Consider the following 15,037-nt stretch of genomic DNA (forward strand, 5'->3'; position numbering starts at 1 on the left):
GTCCCATCTCCTTAGCAGGGAAAAAGAATTCCTGTTACTCTTCCCTTGCAGTCCTGAGAACATCAAGGAGGTGGTCTCAGTCTAATGCTGATATGCTTTGAAAAGTGATAATCTCGCTTTTTTAACATAGCAAGGCTGGGCTCAGAGAGAGCATCCAGCTGGCCACAGAATCTACATCTCAACTTTAATCACAGTTTTGTTTTGCTATTTTTATTTTTACTAGAACCTTCTATTTATGGCAAAAGAGGTTGATTTTTCTATTTATTATAGTGTATCAAGTTTCGTTTTGAAATAAATGTATGGACCTAAAAAAAAGGCGTATCTATTTAAAGAAATTTAAGTAAGCAGTACACTTAATCAGATAAGGCAAAAGTGGTGGGTGATGGAAGCTTGGGAAACATTGAATGGATTCACTCAGGTGGATTATTTGGGGTTGAGTACAGAACCCAGAGAGCCTTTTTCTTAAGACTTCCTCCAAGTCCACTCCAAGGATACCTCTGAAAGTCAAGGCAGTGAGTGTAGGACTCCCACAATATGTCCTAGGCCAAGGCAGGCTGTTCAGTGAGACATCTGAGAAGATGACACCATTACCCTGCCTTACTGTCTGGGGCACAAGCTCTTTTTTCTCCTTCAGGTCATCTCTAGGGAGAAGGCATGGGCAGCCAGGATTCTCCTTTCCTTGTGGGTCTCTGGACTGAGTAGCTGACCCTTGGAGGACCAGAAGGAAGACCCACAAATTTTCAAGAGCCATTTTTAGGGCAGCATTCAGCCATTTTCTCCATTTCAAGGCCTGAGGATTCTCAGACTTCAGGATTCTCTTCTAGGGCTTTTCTCATCTAAGACTACCTGTTACAGAAATCTTTACCTACCAAGTCTGACCATTCAGTCCATCACAATGGCACACAATGTGTTCTAGTGCTCTGCATTTAAGTGTATAAATTGCATTCATATCTCTTTGCCTCTTTTCATTTTATCCTTTTGACACTTTTAGGAGTTATTTCCTCCAGCAGTTCATGGGTGAAAAAACTTAAGATTCTGGGAGGTGAAGAGACTTTTCCAGCTCACTCGGAAAGTGGCACAGACAAGATTCCTCTCCAAAATACTGGTCTTCCCCTTACCCAATAGCGCACCCCACTCCCCCACCCCCTTCTGGTACCTAACAATCCTGTTTGCCCTCTCTACAGTTGGTTCAGGTATAATTACCTACGGTTGTATTCAAGCCTTGCATCTGGGCGCGTGAGTCTAAAGGTAGAGGTGTGTTGCTACTGCCTGGCTCCACCCCCACGCAATGTCCTGGTTCAGTTCCTTGCTTGCGTCCCCCATTGCAAGGCCAGCCCTCATTCTATGGCCCAGCCCTGCAAGAGGCATCCCGGCAGCTTCCGCAGGTTCCGGCCACACCCGATTCCTCAGGCCGGCTCCACCCTTTGGCCTGCCGCCTCATTCTAGCCCCGCCCACCGCGCCCGCCCCCTTCTGGCAAGCCCTCTGGGTGGTGGGGTGCTGACTCGCCCCAGGCTTTGAACTGAAACCTCATTTCAGCGGTTGGGGAGGTCCCTGAGCTCCTACAGTCCTGAAATGCAGCCCAAAGGAGGCTCCAGCGGGTGGGAGGGTGGGAAGGGAGTGCAAATGAGGTGGAGGTGGTACCGGGCTTCCTGGCCTCACCTCGTTATCCTCCGCGCCTCCAGATGGCTTGGGGAGTCTCTCCGGCGCTTCCGCATGGGCGAGTAGGACCGACGTCTCCGCCGAGCTCGCTCGCGCTCGCGTTGCTGCGAATCCTTCTCGATGTACTTGGGGTTCCGCTCCCTGAAGGGGTGCGGTGATGGGGTGGTTACTGGGGAGCTGAGGCTGCCCTGGCCTTTCGGTGTGAGCGTGTGGGAGAAGGGCACCCACTTCGCCCTCTTGCACTTTACCCCGCTGGGGCAGGGGACAGGGTCAGCACGGGCCTCCAGGGAGGAGAGCATAGCTATGGGAGAGTCTACGTGGATGACTGGCTACTGAGGACGGGTGCAGCTGGGCGTGGGGAGGGGTGTCAGCCTTTGAAGGTGAGCCTTTCAGGGGTCAGGATATGAAGGTTAGGTGGGTGGGCCCAGGTGCTGAGTAAGAAGTCAGAATTAGGGGCTCTGGATATAGGGATGTGGGGTAGTACTAGTTGTGTGAAGAGGCTGAGGGCTGGGGATATGAATTCCGGGGTGTGGCTGAGGGTTTGGGGTAAGTACATGAGGATGCAGGCAAGTTCTGGGGATCTCACCGCCGCTCGGATAGGACATAGGGAACCACTAGGAATGCTGAGACATCTTCCCATCCATAAGCGGGCGGGGCTTGACCTGAGAGGAACTGAACAGAGCTAGGGAGATGCTCCAGAGGGTGAGATGGCTGGATGGCATCACTGACTCAATGGACGTGAGTCTGGGTGAACTCCGGGAGTTGGTGATGGACAGGGAGGCCTGGCGTGCTGCGATTCATGGGGTCGCAAAGAGTCGGACACGACTGAGCGACTGAACCGAACTGAACTGAGGGAGATGCTCCAGAGAGACGATGCGGGACAGGAGTGAGTGAGAGAGTGAAAGTTGCTGAGTCGTGTTTGAGTCTTTGTGACCCCATGGACTATACAGTCCATGAAATTCTCCAGGCCACAATTCTGGGGTGGGTAACCGTTCCCTTCTCCAGGGGATCGTCCCAACCCAGGGATCAAACCCACGTCTCCTGCACTGCAGGTGGATTCTTTACCAGCTGAGCCACCAGGGAAACCCAAGAATACTGGAGTGGGTAGCCTATCCCTTCTCCAGCGGATCTTCCCGGCCCAGGAATTGAACCGGGGTCTCTTGCATTGCAGGCAGATTCTGGACCTGAACAAAGGAACGAGGCCGGAGGTGGAGCCTAGCTCGAGGGGCGGGGTCAGTGCCTGGCGGCGGGGCCTATACCTGCTGGGACTGTAGCGGGAGTAGCTTGGGCTGCGGCGCGACCTAGAGCTTCTGCTAGGCGGGCTTCTCTTGCCAGACTTGGAGGAATAGCTGGGAGAGCGCGAGGACGACCTGGAGGAGAGGAGACAGCCGCTGAGGGGCCTGCTGAGCTCCGCCGGGTTTGACCCTTCTGTCTAGCGTTTTATTCAGCTGGTCACCAGGCCTTTTTATTTCTGGAGGTCAGGTGGGGGAACTCAAGCCCTTACCTGAGGATGAAATCCCCTCCCTTTTGGATGGTTAATAATAATTATTATCAACAACTTCCCTTTATTGAGTTCTTCCTATCCTGGCCATTTGGTAGCTGTGTGACCTTGGGTACGTGATTTCACTTCTCTGGGCCACTTTTCTGATCTGTAAAATGGTAAAAGTACTTACCCAATTAGAATTGTCAATTAAACAAGTAAATTAGGGTAAATTACTTAGCATTTTGTGTACAGCCAGCACACAGGAAATGTTTATTATTATATGATTATTATGTATTTTACTATGTGCCGGATTTTGAACTAAATGTTTTGTGTATATTATCCCATTTAATCCTCAGCACTTCCTAGGGTTAGACTCTGTTATCAATCCCAATCTGTAGATGGGGACACAGAGGCAGAGAGAGATGATGTGATTTGTTCAAGGTCACTAAGCTAGTAAGGGGTTTGGACCCACGTCTGTTTGGCTACAAGATGCTCCTGACTTCTGCTGGACGATACTGTATGCATCCAAATTACTAGCCTCTATTAGTCAAGGCTATGGTTTTTCCTGTGGTCATGTATGGATGTGAGAGTTGGACTGTGAAGAAGGCTGAGTGCCGAAGAATTGATGCTTTTGAACTGTGGTGTTGGAGAAGACTCTTGAGAGTCCCTTGGACTGCAAGGAGATCCAACCAGTCCATTCTGAAGGAGATCAGCCCTGGGATTTCTTTGGAAGGAATGATGCTAAAGCTAAAACTCCAGTACTTTGGCCACCTCATGCAAAGAGTTGACTCACTGGAAAAGACTCTGATGCTGGGAGGGATTGGGGGCAGGAGGAGAAGGGGACGACAGAGGATGAAATGGCTGGATGGCATCACTGACTCGATGGACGTGAGTCTGAGTGAACTCCAGGAGTTTGTGATGGACAGGGAGGCCTGGCGTGCTGCGATTCATGGGGTCGCAAAGAGTCGGACATGACTGAGCGACTGATCTGATCTAATCTGATCTGATGCTGTTTCCAGACTTCTTCCCTCTTGCTAAAGCCTCCCACTTTTAGAGAAACCAATCCCTTGGTTTCTCCACCAGTTTCCCGGAAACATCTACCCTGCTTCCTCAGTCTTTCAAGTAATTTTCATTTCACAATTGATAACTTTATCTGCTAGTTGTTCCTGCTAGGGTTGGGAGGGATTATGTGGCCATGTCTGTGTTCAGTGGGAAAGAGCACTGTGATCGATTAGCAATGTCTGCCATGGGCAGGGATGAGTAGGGTGGACATTATCCAAAGTTTTCCTATCTATTTTCAATTTGAAAAGAAGTCTTGCTCTAACTTGCCCTCACCTACGTGTTCCTTAGTCCCTTCTTACTTTCTTAGGCGATCATAATAACTATCGCTCTGGGACTCTATTCTTACATACTGTCCAGGGTGAGGAAAGGAGTGTGGACAAGGAATAGCTCCTGGGTCAATAGTGTCCAGCTGTGGCCCCCGAAAAATTTGCTTTTTCCAACTTGCTCTTTCCCCATTTATTGAGAGACGTTAGTAAAGAGTGTGAAGATGAAACATGTTTTTGAACATTTGAAAGGATGTCAGGCATTTCTATCCACTGTGGTACATACTGTCCTTTTTCTGTGGAACCAGATGAATCATTTTTCATACTTAAAAATCAGAAATAACTGCTCTTCCAGGCAACTAGTTCCAATTGTATCTTTTTTGTTTATAATGTGAAGGAACAGTTTCCCATTTTCCTCTGCCAGGGAGCTTAGAGTCACGTTGGCAGCACATCTCCAGAGTGACTACTGTCACCCCTCAGTACTGTGGGGACTGGTTCCAGGAGCCCCTGTAGATAACAACATCTGTAGATGCTCAAGTACCTTTTATAAAATGGCAGAGTACATTCAATACACTGGTCTTTCATAAATATGGATGGGAAACTCCCAAGTACAGAGGGCTGACTATACAGAAAGGTAGGACCTGCCATTGGGAGTTAACCTTCCTCCTGATTTAATTCTATTTCTCTCTTTCATTTTCCATTTTGCCTGATTTTTTCTTCTATTTATGCCACTCTATCATGTTGAATTCCTTGCCCCCTTATTCTGAATGAACTGGTCTTGAGGTAAACACCTGCATAAGTAACTGTGTTTTGATTATATGGTTGCAACAGAGAAACAGTCTGGTTGCTGTTGAAAGTTCTTGTTTGTAGAGAGACGCTGGACTCCATGAAGCCATGGGTTGATTAGATTGGATGTAATCTTCCAATTCCTGAGATCTCATGTCTCTGCATTCTGCTATATCATTATTCCACATGAGAAAATCAAGTAATAACCAATGGTTATTGGCATTGAGTGGTAAAATGCAAAGATGGGCACAATTCTTGTCCCTGTATCCATGCCCCTTGCAAGATGACTTTGCAGTTCCTCCCACTAAGAGGAGCATCCCTTGTATCTATTTGGATTAGTCTTGTGACTTGCAGTGGCTAAGGAAATGGCTGGAGAGATCATGCTTGTTCCAGGCTGAGGACTTGCATACTACTGATCTCTTTTGGAACCCTGCCATCACCACGTGAACAAGCCCAGACAAACCTGCTAGAAGATGGGAGGCCACATGGAGCAGAGATGGGTCAGCTGGGGTCATCCAAACAAGTCAGCCCCCAGCCAACCCACCAGCTGAGTCCAGCCCAAACTGCTGACCCACAGAATCAGGAGTGAAGTAAAAACTCACTGATAAGATGCTACATTTGGGGGCATTTATTTATTTTTTTTTTTGGCTGTGCTCCATGGCATGTGGGATCTTAGTTCCCTAACCAGAGATGGAACCTGTGCCCCCTGCAGTGGAAGCATAGAGTCTTAACCACTGGACCACCAGGGACGCCTTGGGGCAGTTTTTATGCAGCAGAAGATAATTGATACACATGAATGGATCCTCATGACAATAACAACAGTCAAAACTGATATTACGTTCTAAGTACTGATTTATGTGTTTAATAGTCCTCAGGACAATCCTTCAGGGTAAGATACATTACAGTTTTCATTTCAGTAGGGGAGGAAACTAAGGATCAGAGAGGTTAACTGACACCCAAAGCCATCAGCTAGTAATGGATAGAATGGGTATTTGAACTCAAATCTGTTCCATTCCTGTTCCTTGGGGGTCAAAGGACATGTCTAGTTACCCTTGCTAGCTGAAGAGTCTAGGTCAAAACTGCACTCACCTTTTCCCAGAGGAGGTGGATCGGCTCCTGGTGTACCTGGGGGAGGCTCTGGGGTTTGGGGATCGGGAGGAGTGGCTGGAGGAGCGTGTGCTGGCGTAGGAGGAGCTTCGGGAGCACCCTCTCATGGGGGAGCTCCGGGCTGTGGATGGGACCAAATTGGACTTCTTCACCTCGGTGCATTCCAGACATGGTGACTGAAATCTTCTGCATGGGAGAGAACCACTGTTAGCACTGGCCTGCCCACTGGTCTGGGGGCATCTTGAGCTGATACTCACCTGCCTACCTTTGCCTTGGCTGTGGTGCGCTTGCAACCCGCCCCCCCACCCCCACCTTTCCCCCTCTACTACCTCTGGAAAGATTTCCCAGACCACAGATGTTAGAGGAGTAGAGATAGAGTGGAAAACACACCAAAGGGGAGGGGGCAGGGTGGGTGTGATCAAATCCCACGGTGCAAGATTTAGTTTCTGTCCTGTCTTTTTCAGTCCCTCTGATTATATTAATGAGAAAGCCCGGGTTGGGTACTAGTGGGCTTTTGCTGTCTCTTTTAACACTTGCAAAGAGAGACAGCAGGCCTGAGACTCAGAACCTTGGGTAGGCAACTGTAACTAAAATTAAATACTTTGTTTTAATCATATGTATTTTCACAGGTACCTTCTATTAGGACAAGAGATAAAAATGTTCTATTTAAGATAGTACTATAAGCTTCCTTGTAGTAAAAAGTGAGTTTATTAAGGTAAATAAAAGTAACAGAAGTACCTGGATATGGAACAACTCAAAAACTGGCTGATTTAAGTTTGGGAAACTGGTACAGCCCATTTTGTGGATGGGGGAATGGAGACCTAAAGAAGGGTAGAGGCTTGTTCAAACTCACACAAAGGACAGGGTCCTGTCATATCCTTACCTTGCCTAGAGCCATGCTGGATTCCTGTTGGTTCTTAGTAAGGACATGTTCATTTGGATTGGGCAAAGGGTCAAGTTCAAATCACATTAATATGGTTTTATCATGACCCAGCCCCTGCTCACCCTCCAGTCTCAGCTCTGGCACTTTCGTTTCTTGACTGCAGCCATAATGGATTACTTGTTTCTCCTGGAATAGTCCTGTTCCCTTCCTTGTCTGCATGCCTTAGAACATGGGATTTCTTTGGAAGGAATGATGCTAAAGCTGAAACTCCAGTACTTTGGCCACTTCATGTGAAGAGTTGACTCAATGGAAAAGACTCTGATGCAGGAGAAGAAGGGGACGACAGAGGATGAGGTGGCTGGATGGCATCACTGACTCGATGGAAGTGAGTCTGAGTGAACTGCGGGAGTTGGTGATGGACAGGGAGGCCTGGCGTGCTGCAATTCATGGGGTCGCAAAGAGTCGGACATGACTGAGCGACTGAACTGAACTGAACTGAACTGACTCATGGTTTCAGGCTTTTGACTCCCTTCGGTTTGCTTATGTCACCTCCAATGTGTTATCACAACCTCCAGCCCCAATGCTTCCCCACCCCTAGATGGCTTGCTTGGTCTTATAATTGTTATCTCCTTCCACCAGACACCAAGCTTTCTGGAGACAGAACTCATGTCTCTCTTGACACTGTATCTCAGCACCTAGGACAGAGCCTGAGACATAAGTCCTAGGTCATCAATAAACAGCTGTGGAATAAACATGCTGAGCCTGTTAGCATCCTGGGTGCTTCACAAGCATCATCTCATTTATTCCCCCAACAACTTTAGGAAGTTGGTACTATTATTACCCCTTATTTACAGAGAAGACTCAGAAGGGTGAGTTGCTTGCTCAAGGCCACTCAGAGTCTCAAATACTGATCTGTCCAGCTCTGAAGCCCATGTCCCTCCCTGCTCCCTTGCCAGCCCCCGCTTTTACTGTCTATGGTTCCCCTGATTTAGAACTGATGTCTCTTCCACTCTGCCCTCTGCTCATAGCTGACATGACATAAACAGCCATGGATTTAAAGATCATTTATATTTCACAGTGAAAGGTTGGGTCTAAATTATTTAATCCTGCTGTCCATGTATATCAGATTAAGCAGGTACCTGCTAGATGCTGTTCAGGCTTAACTCCAGTTCTGGAGACACAAATCTGTTTTTAGTCCTGGTACCAGCCCTTATTAACTGAGTTTCTTAACTATTCTGAGCTTCAGTTTCCCCATTAGCTAAAAGAAAGTTATAATAGTACCTATCCCATAAAGGTTGTAGCAGGAGGTAAGGAAGATTATCTGTGGAAAGCACCTGGCATGATACCTAGCATTTAGTCAGGGCTCCATCAATAATAGTTTCTGTTACTGTTCTTGTTATTGCTATTCTCAGTATTTCCTGCATAATAGCTTTAAAGTAAATACTGTGGCATATTTTTAAATGATAGTGACTTAATGTTAAGACTTTCTCCTGGAATTATTGATAAAGTTGACATCTTTTTTTTCCTGCCCAACTTCCATTCCTCCTCCTGATTAACAGTACCCTGCTTTCCCTTCAGAGAACCAGACTTTCTTCAATTTTAGTGTACACAGGAAGATTCATTAGCTCTGATGGTGGCATGTGACAAATTCTAGCCAAGAACATAGCATCCTCTGGGAAGTGTGTTTGGTCTTGGGTGAACAAGGTAGACTAAGCAGAGCCAGTGAGCATTTGCCTTGATAGTTTGCTGAAATTTTGGGAACAGAGGCATTTCCCTTCCATTGGCTGGCTAGATTGACAGGATGTTAACTGGATGGCATACTTGCCAATGCTTTAGGATGATCTGCTTGAGAAAAAAGCCAAGAGGGGGGAAGCAGAGCTGAGAGAAGTAATGGGAAAGGCAACTTCTCAATGACACATTTTTGAGACCCTGTATCCAGCTATACCTGAAGCTGATCTTCTTGATTCCCACCCCCCAAATTATGCTAATTTCTCTCTCTTTTACAAATAAAAGTCTCCTGGCTTCGAGTGTGTGTGTGTGTGTGTGTGGTGCAGTGCCAGGGTGAGAGACTGAGATGGTGGAGCTCAGTCAGAACCCCTCCTCCCATCCAGGTGCACTGACCTTGATTCTCTGCCCCTGCTGGTGGGGGAGAGGTTCTCCAAAGTGGCCCCCTTGTTCTGGGGTGAGGAAGTGGTGAAAGAGTTCCCTGAATCAGAGGTGTTTCCACTGTTGGGGTCCCGGCTCTTGCTTAGGCCCCCACTGGGGCTCCCCTTCTCTTGACCCCGAGACCTGGTTGAGCTGATTTGCATGGAGGGTGGCGAGGAGGTGTCATTGCCTGAGTCATACTCCTGGGAGCGTCCTCGGGAGGTGGTGAGTGGGCTGGCTGTTTTGGTAAAGAGGTCAGCAGCAGACCCCGACCCAGTGATCTGAAAGCAAAAACACCCGTTGGACACTGCTGAGTGCCAGGCCTGTGGGTTGCGTCTAAATAACCAAGAAATGTTTACCATCATGATGCACTGTAACGAAAGGAAAGAGAGAGAGGAGAGGAAAGAAGAGACGCCAAAAAACAAAAGCACAAATTCCTGAAAGAATACCACAGAAAGGAGATCTTTTTTTTTTTTTAAACCCCCTGCTAGGATAACTGGAAGATTTAGGTATCATGCAGAGAAAAAGCATGCGATTCAGATTAAACAAAAGAAAAAGGAAATAATACAAAATTTCTAATGAATTAACTCAAACAAAAGAGACAACTTAAAAGAAAGGGGGTGTGTGTAAACACCCTTAACCTAAAACAACAATAAAAATAAAGAAAGGTAGGGGGAAAGAAAGGAAGCTATGGGCCTGAAAAAATACATCTTGAAACTTAAAAACGACAAAAGGAGATAAAGCCAAAATTTTAAATGTCAACCAAATCTTCAATGAATTTGACTTTTTTTTTCTCTTAAAGAAAAAGTTGCCCAAATAGAACCCTAAACGAATATCACATGGGGAAAAGAAATGAAATAAAGATGAGAGGGTTTTTTTTTAATATAAAGTCAAGGTCACAAAATGATATTTTAGTAGTTTTCAACTAAAGGGGAAAAGAAAGGGTGGGGGGGCAAAAAAAATGGAAGTCAAATTGTCTGACTGAAAACAAACAAACAAAAAGCTCTCTACGGATATTTGCGTGTGTCCTTTCCCCCTGGAGAAGGTAGCTAAGGCTCTCGAGTGGCTTCTAATAAATTCTCTCATGTCTTTGCGGATTATATCCACTTACCAAGCAAGAACTCCTCCTTTAGTAGGTAGGTAAGGTGTAAGAGAAAGGGAAGAGCGGGCAAGGTGAGTCCATCATTAGAGTCGCAAATGACAAGTAAAAACACACACCTTTCTGTACATCCTCACACTTGGCCCTGAACTTTGGACTTTGGGTTTTCAGTGTTCTTGACAGGTGAAGCATCACTTTTGGTTGGCTTTCTCAGTAAGGGGACCTCAAGCCATCAACACTAAATTTGTCAGTCCCTTAACGCCCAAGTTGGATCAAGAAACCCTTGCTGACAATGCAGATGGTGGCTAGAGTTTGCATCAATCCGAGATGTCAAGATGGGGGGTGGGGCACAGGGAAGGTGTGCTTGTAACAAACAGCTTTGGGAGGGGCTTGGAGATTTGGCTTTGGGGTGATTGGGAATGCCGAAGGGCCCCCAGGATCCTGGGTGTGGCTGATCTAGGACAGATGAAGAAGTAAAGGAGGTGATGGACAGCCAGCCCCCTTGGGAAGGCTATAGAGTGTTTAGAAGTATAATGGATGGTTTTCTTTAAACATTCAGACCAGTCTCAGCTCAGGTGACACAGTGGGCTCGGTTCTGGTCCCCATCAATATACCATGCTTAGCTGTGGGCAAGAGGGACCTCTGCCTGGGTCTCCTCCAGTGACAACCATTCCCATGGGTGGAGAAATCTGAGGGGTTACCTGGAAACCTTTCCTTGAGATTTAGTCTCTGGAGACCTGAAGTCCGGCTGCTGAGTCCCCTTCCAGGGTCTCTTCAGGCTCTCCATGATCTATTCTCACAGGGATAGACCACGTTTCAAGTGTGCACATTTGTAGGTCCAAACATGGCTATCTGAATGGAATTTGGATGTTCGGACTGAGGTGTCCATGTGCATGTGTGAGAGGTCCGTCATGGTGATGAAGCAAGATGTAGGGGGAGAATGGGAGGGACCAGGGCGCTGGGGCAGATTCTCTCCACACTGTCATGTTGTGGTCCGCACTCCGAGGGGTCCAAGGCTCTAAATCCAAATCTGACTCTCCCGATCATTTCAAAGACATGTTTGCCAAGATAGGAGAACATACTTCACCTAAGTGTGCTGTCTTGATTTAAAAACATTCAGTGTGTGGCTTCTCCTATACTCTTGTCCCGGGCCCTGCAAGTATTAACATAGGTCTCGCCATCAAAAGCCTACTTCCCCCGCCCCGTTTCTCCCATGAACTTTGAGTCTAAAGAAGGGGGGCTCTAGGGATTTCTTGAGGAAATATTTCTGTATTCTCAGCAACTGGTCATGAGCATGAGATACAGAGACACTGAAACAGTGAGAGTAATAGCAATGGCTCCACCAGCTCAGGATATCAGCTCCTGGAGTTGGGGAGGCAGAACTTCCTTTGCAGATTCTCCCAGGAGACTTTGCACACCGACAAGGTGATGGTCCAACTTTACCAACTTTTCACCCAATGCGGCTGCCACTTCCCATTTGACATCTGGCTACTTTTGCTCTCGGACAAGGGATCTTAAAATAAGGTTGCCCAAGTGGGGCTTTCTAGTGTGAGATTTCTTTTAAAATTAATGTAAAGACCCCTTTTCCATTCAGCTCCTTTTTGTCTTCTAGTTTGCAGGTTGGATGCCAAATCTTTACCACCTCTGTGAGTTCAGTGGTCACACGTGTATTTCCACCACCTCTGTCAGGAATGAGAAAGCATCACACAGGGCAGTTGGGCCCTGGGATCTGGACTCTCAGGCTGGGGTTTGGTTTGAGCTCATGGAATCTTTGCCGCAGAGATGATAAGTGTTTGGTAGCCAGTGTATCACAAGTGATTCAGGTAAGCCCTTCCTGAAGGAAGCCAGGCTGGACTATGAATATAATGGATTTCGTTATCTTGTGGCTTGCTACCTGGAGGCATCCAGGCCGGGCTGTTCTCCACCCAGGTACTCGTTTCCACCTTGACTACTAATTTCAAAGCATATTTCCTGGTGCATCATGGGTACCCAGGGAGAAGGACTTCCTGAATGTAAGGCCCCTGGAGGCTAATGGATATAGACAGGGACCTTGCCTTTTTCACATTCTCAATCCCATACACTGAGCTCACAGTGACACTTTCAGTGTCTCTCCACCTGACCACAATCACTATCCACATGTAAGAGAACTGAGAACTGTATAAGGCATCATGCTTTCCTATCATTGCCAGAAAACAGAGATAATTGTACTACTGAAATGTGCTCACTAACTTGACCCTATGCTAAGAATACCAACCTCTCTAAAAGTCCCATTTCTTTGACATGCGTGACAGTGTCCTTTACAACCCAATCCTGTGTCCTTCCCAAACCTCATCTCTTCCATACAGCCCCTCCCCAGTTTTGGTTTGTACAACCTTAAGGCAATCAACTGGGAAGTTTTCTTGGTTTTGCCACCACATCTTGCTTTCCCAACCCCAGGCCATTTGCACATGCCATTTCCTCCACCTAGAACATTTTCCCCCTGTTCCTTACTTGACATGGATAAATTTATTCATCCTCCAGTTTACATATCACCTCCTCTTGAAAGCCTTCTCCGAGTCCCAGGCCAGGATAACACAAAACTCTATTTCATTCATTCTTTCATTCATCCATTCACTCATTCAAAAATGAGTAGCTTTTGTCTGCCACAGCACTGTTACTGGGTGGGATAATTACCTGTCTCTATCTGGATGGGCTGAAAGTTGGGGTCTTGAGACCAGCTCAGGGCTGGGCATGTGAGCTACAGAGAACCTCTATAATCAAGTTTTAGGTCCACGTCAGTGGCAGAGAGAAGGAAAGCTCTTCCCCCCAGCCCTCCTCGGGCCTACAATCTCAGAGAAAGCAAGAGTCTACGGATGCTCAACAGCATAAGCTCCAGGCTAAGGTGAGAAGCTCCAGACCTGAGGAGCCTTCCAGATGAGACAAGCAGTGCTGGGTCTCTTTACTTCCTTTGCCACCTTCTGCTATTCTGGGAGGTCAGGTTAAAAGATGAACTGGATCTGGTCTTTTGCGCTCAACAGGGCTTCTGGCCCATGCAGTGACTTTGTTTGGGTGCTAGAATGGTGTTCCTCCTGGGTCAGGAAATCGAAAATGGTGCCCCTTCTGGCCAGACAAATTAGAAAAATAGATACACCTTTCTCTGGACTGAAGCAGCCCCATGTCTGTTTCCATAGCTGGCTCGACAAATGGAGAGTCAGTGGGGTTTAACTCCAAAGCCTTTGGAGAGGGCACAACTAGCATAACAACATGCCTGGCAGGTCCTGGATACACACATCTTGACCTGTTACCTGCTCTAAGGATTCCTTTGAGGGTTGGGGGAAGAGCCCGAAGACGTGCATTTCTGTTACCTTCAGCTGACCTCTACTTGGTTGTGTCTTTACCAGTCTCAGCGGGCTCTGCCCCTGTTTCCAGATGATAGAAATATTTTCATAAACTCATTAGGGATGTCCAGATTGTTTAATGACCTGTTAGTCTTGGATTCCTCTTTCTCCAGAGGAGGGAAGATATAGCTCAGGGGGGCCAAAGGCAGACTGTAGGGTATGTGTGTGTGTGTGTGTGTGTGTGTGTGTGTAAGGGAGTGCCATGACAATGCAGAGGAGCCCTTCAAGTCAAGGACATAATGACAGGCAGACAACAGAGGCCTCTGTGCTCTTGCCTCCTGTCCCTAAGTGTCTCCTTCCTCATCAGATACTCACTTCCACTCTGCCATGGAAGAGGCAAACTGTTGCCCACTGGACGCTGACATGATAGGATGGCCCCCCTTGCTCCTCCCTGTCTTTCATTTTGATAACAGGCCTCTCACAATTCATCTTCTTCTTCACCTCTTGGAAATTTCTCTTCTATGCACGTAACTGCTCTCTGCTCCTATATCCCCATCTTAGCTGCAAAACAGTCCTCAAGAGGCTCACTGGGAAGAGTCATTCTAGATCCACTTTTGTGCAGGAACAATGCACTCATGGTACTGGGACCCCTATGTAAGGCCTGGGACCCTCTCACCGGGTTTCTCTTCTGTGGTCCACTCTGAACCCTTCCTCCATCTCAGTCGTGTCCTTCTTTCCATGTCTTCACAAAGGCCTATTTTGGGGGCTTTGCACAAAAATTCAGCCCCTGTAAAATTTGTTTAATCACAAAGTGAAATAACACCTGTCTCCATATGGATCCTCCTAGAAATTGAGACAGGAATTTGAGTGCTGGAAGTTTATTTGAGACCAGGGAATCTTATTTGAGGGGCAGTAAGCTGGGGGAGAGAAAAGAGAGAGGACAGAACTGGCTCCAGAATTCATCTCAACCAAGGAGGGAGCTGGATATTTATACACCAGTTCCTCACAACTCACGGGTTAAAGGTTTCCCCCAACACGTGTCAATTCTCCAGCAGTTTCAAACTGCCGCCCAGCCAAGCAAAGTGGTCTTTGGCAGCCAGAGAGCAATACCTGGAAGCTGGACACTGGCAGTATGTGAAGTGAGGGGTGGGGACATAAATGGACAGCATCTGTCTCAACACCCCAAATTACCCCTAGAAAACTGACAGGCCAAGTTATGCTTTGTTTCAGAG

At 47.1% G+C, this 15,037-nt stretch overlaps 1 protein-coding gene across 1 annotated transcript in view; it reads right to left on the reverse strand.

Moving 5' to 3' along the window:
- SRRM4 (serine/arginine repetitive matrix 4) overlaps positions 1 to 15,037 on the reverse strand; it is a 172,697-nt gene that overhangs the window by 6,353 nt on the left and 151,307 nt on the right. The window contains exons 9-12 of the mRNA XM_061384850.1: positions 9,366 to 9,670; positions 6,344 to 6,547; positions 2,920 to 3,030; positions 1,661 to 1,801 (exon numbers count right to left, since the gene is read on the reverse strand). Of these exons, the coding sequence (XP_061240834.1) occupies positions 1,661 to 1,801; positions 2,920 to 3,030; positions 6,344 to 6,547; positions 9,366 to 9,670 (761 nt within the window). The remainder of the gene's footprint in view (positions 1 to 1,660; positions 1,802 to 2,919; positions 3,031 to 6,343; positions 6,548 to 9,365; positions 9,671 to 15,037) is intronic.

The sequence above is a fragment of the Bos javanicus genome, chromosome 17, assembly GCF_032452875.1.
Source record: "Bos javanicus breed banteng chromosome 17, ARS-OSU_banteng_1.0, whole genome shotgun sequence".
NCBI lineage: Eukaryota > Metazoa > Chordata > Mammalia > Artiodactyla > Bovidae > Bos > Bos javanicus.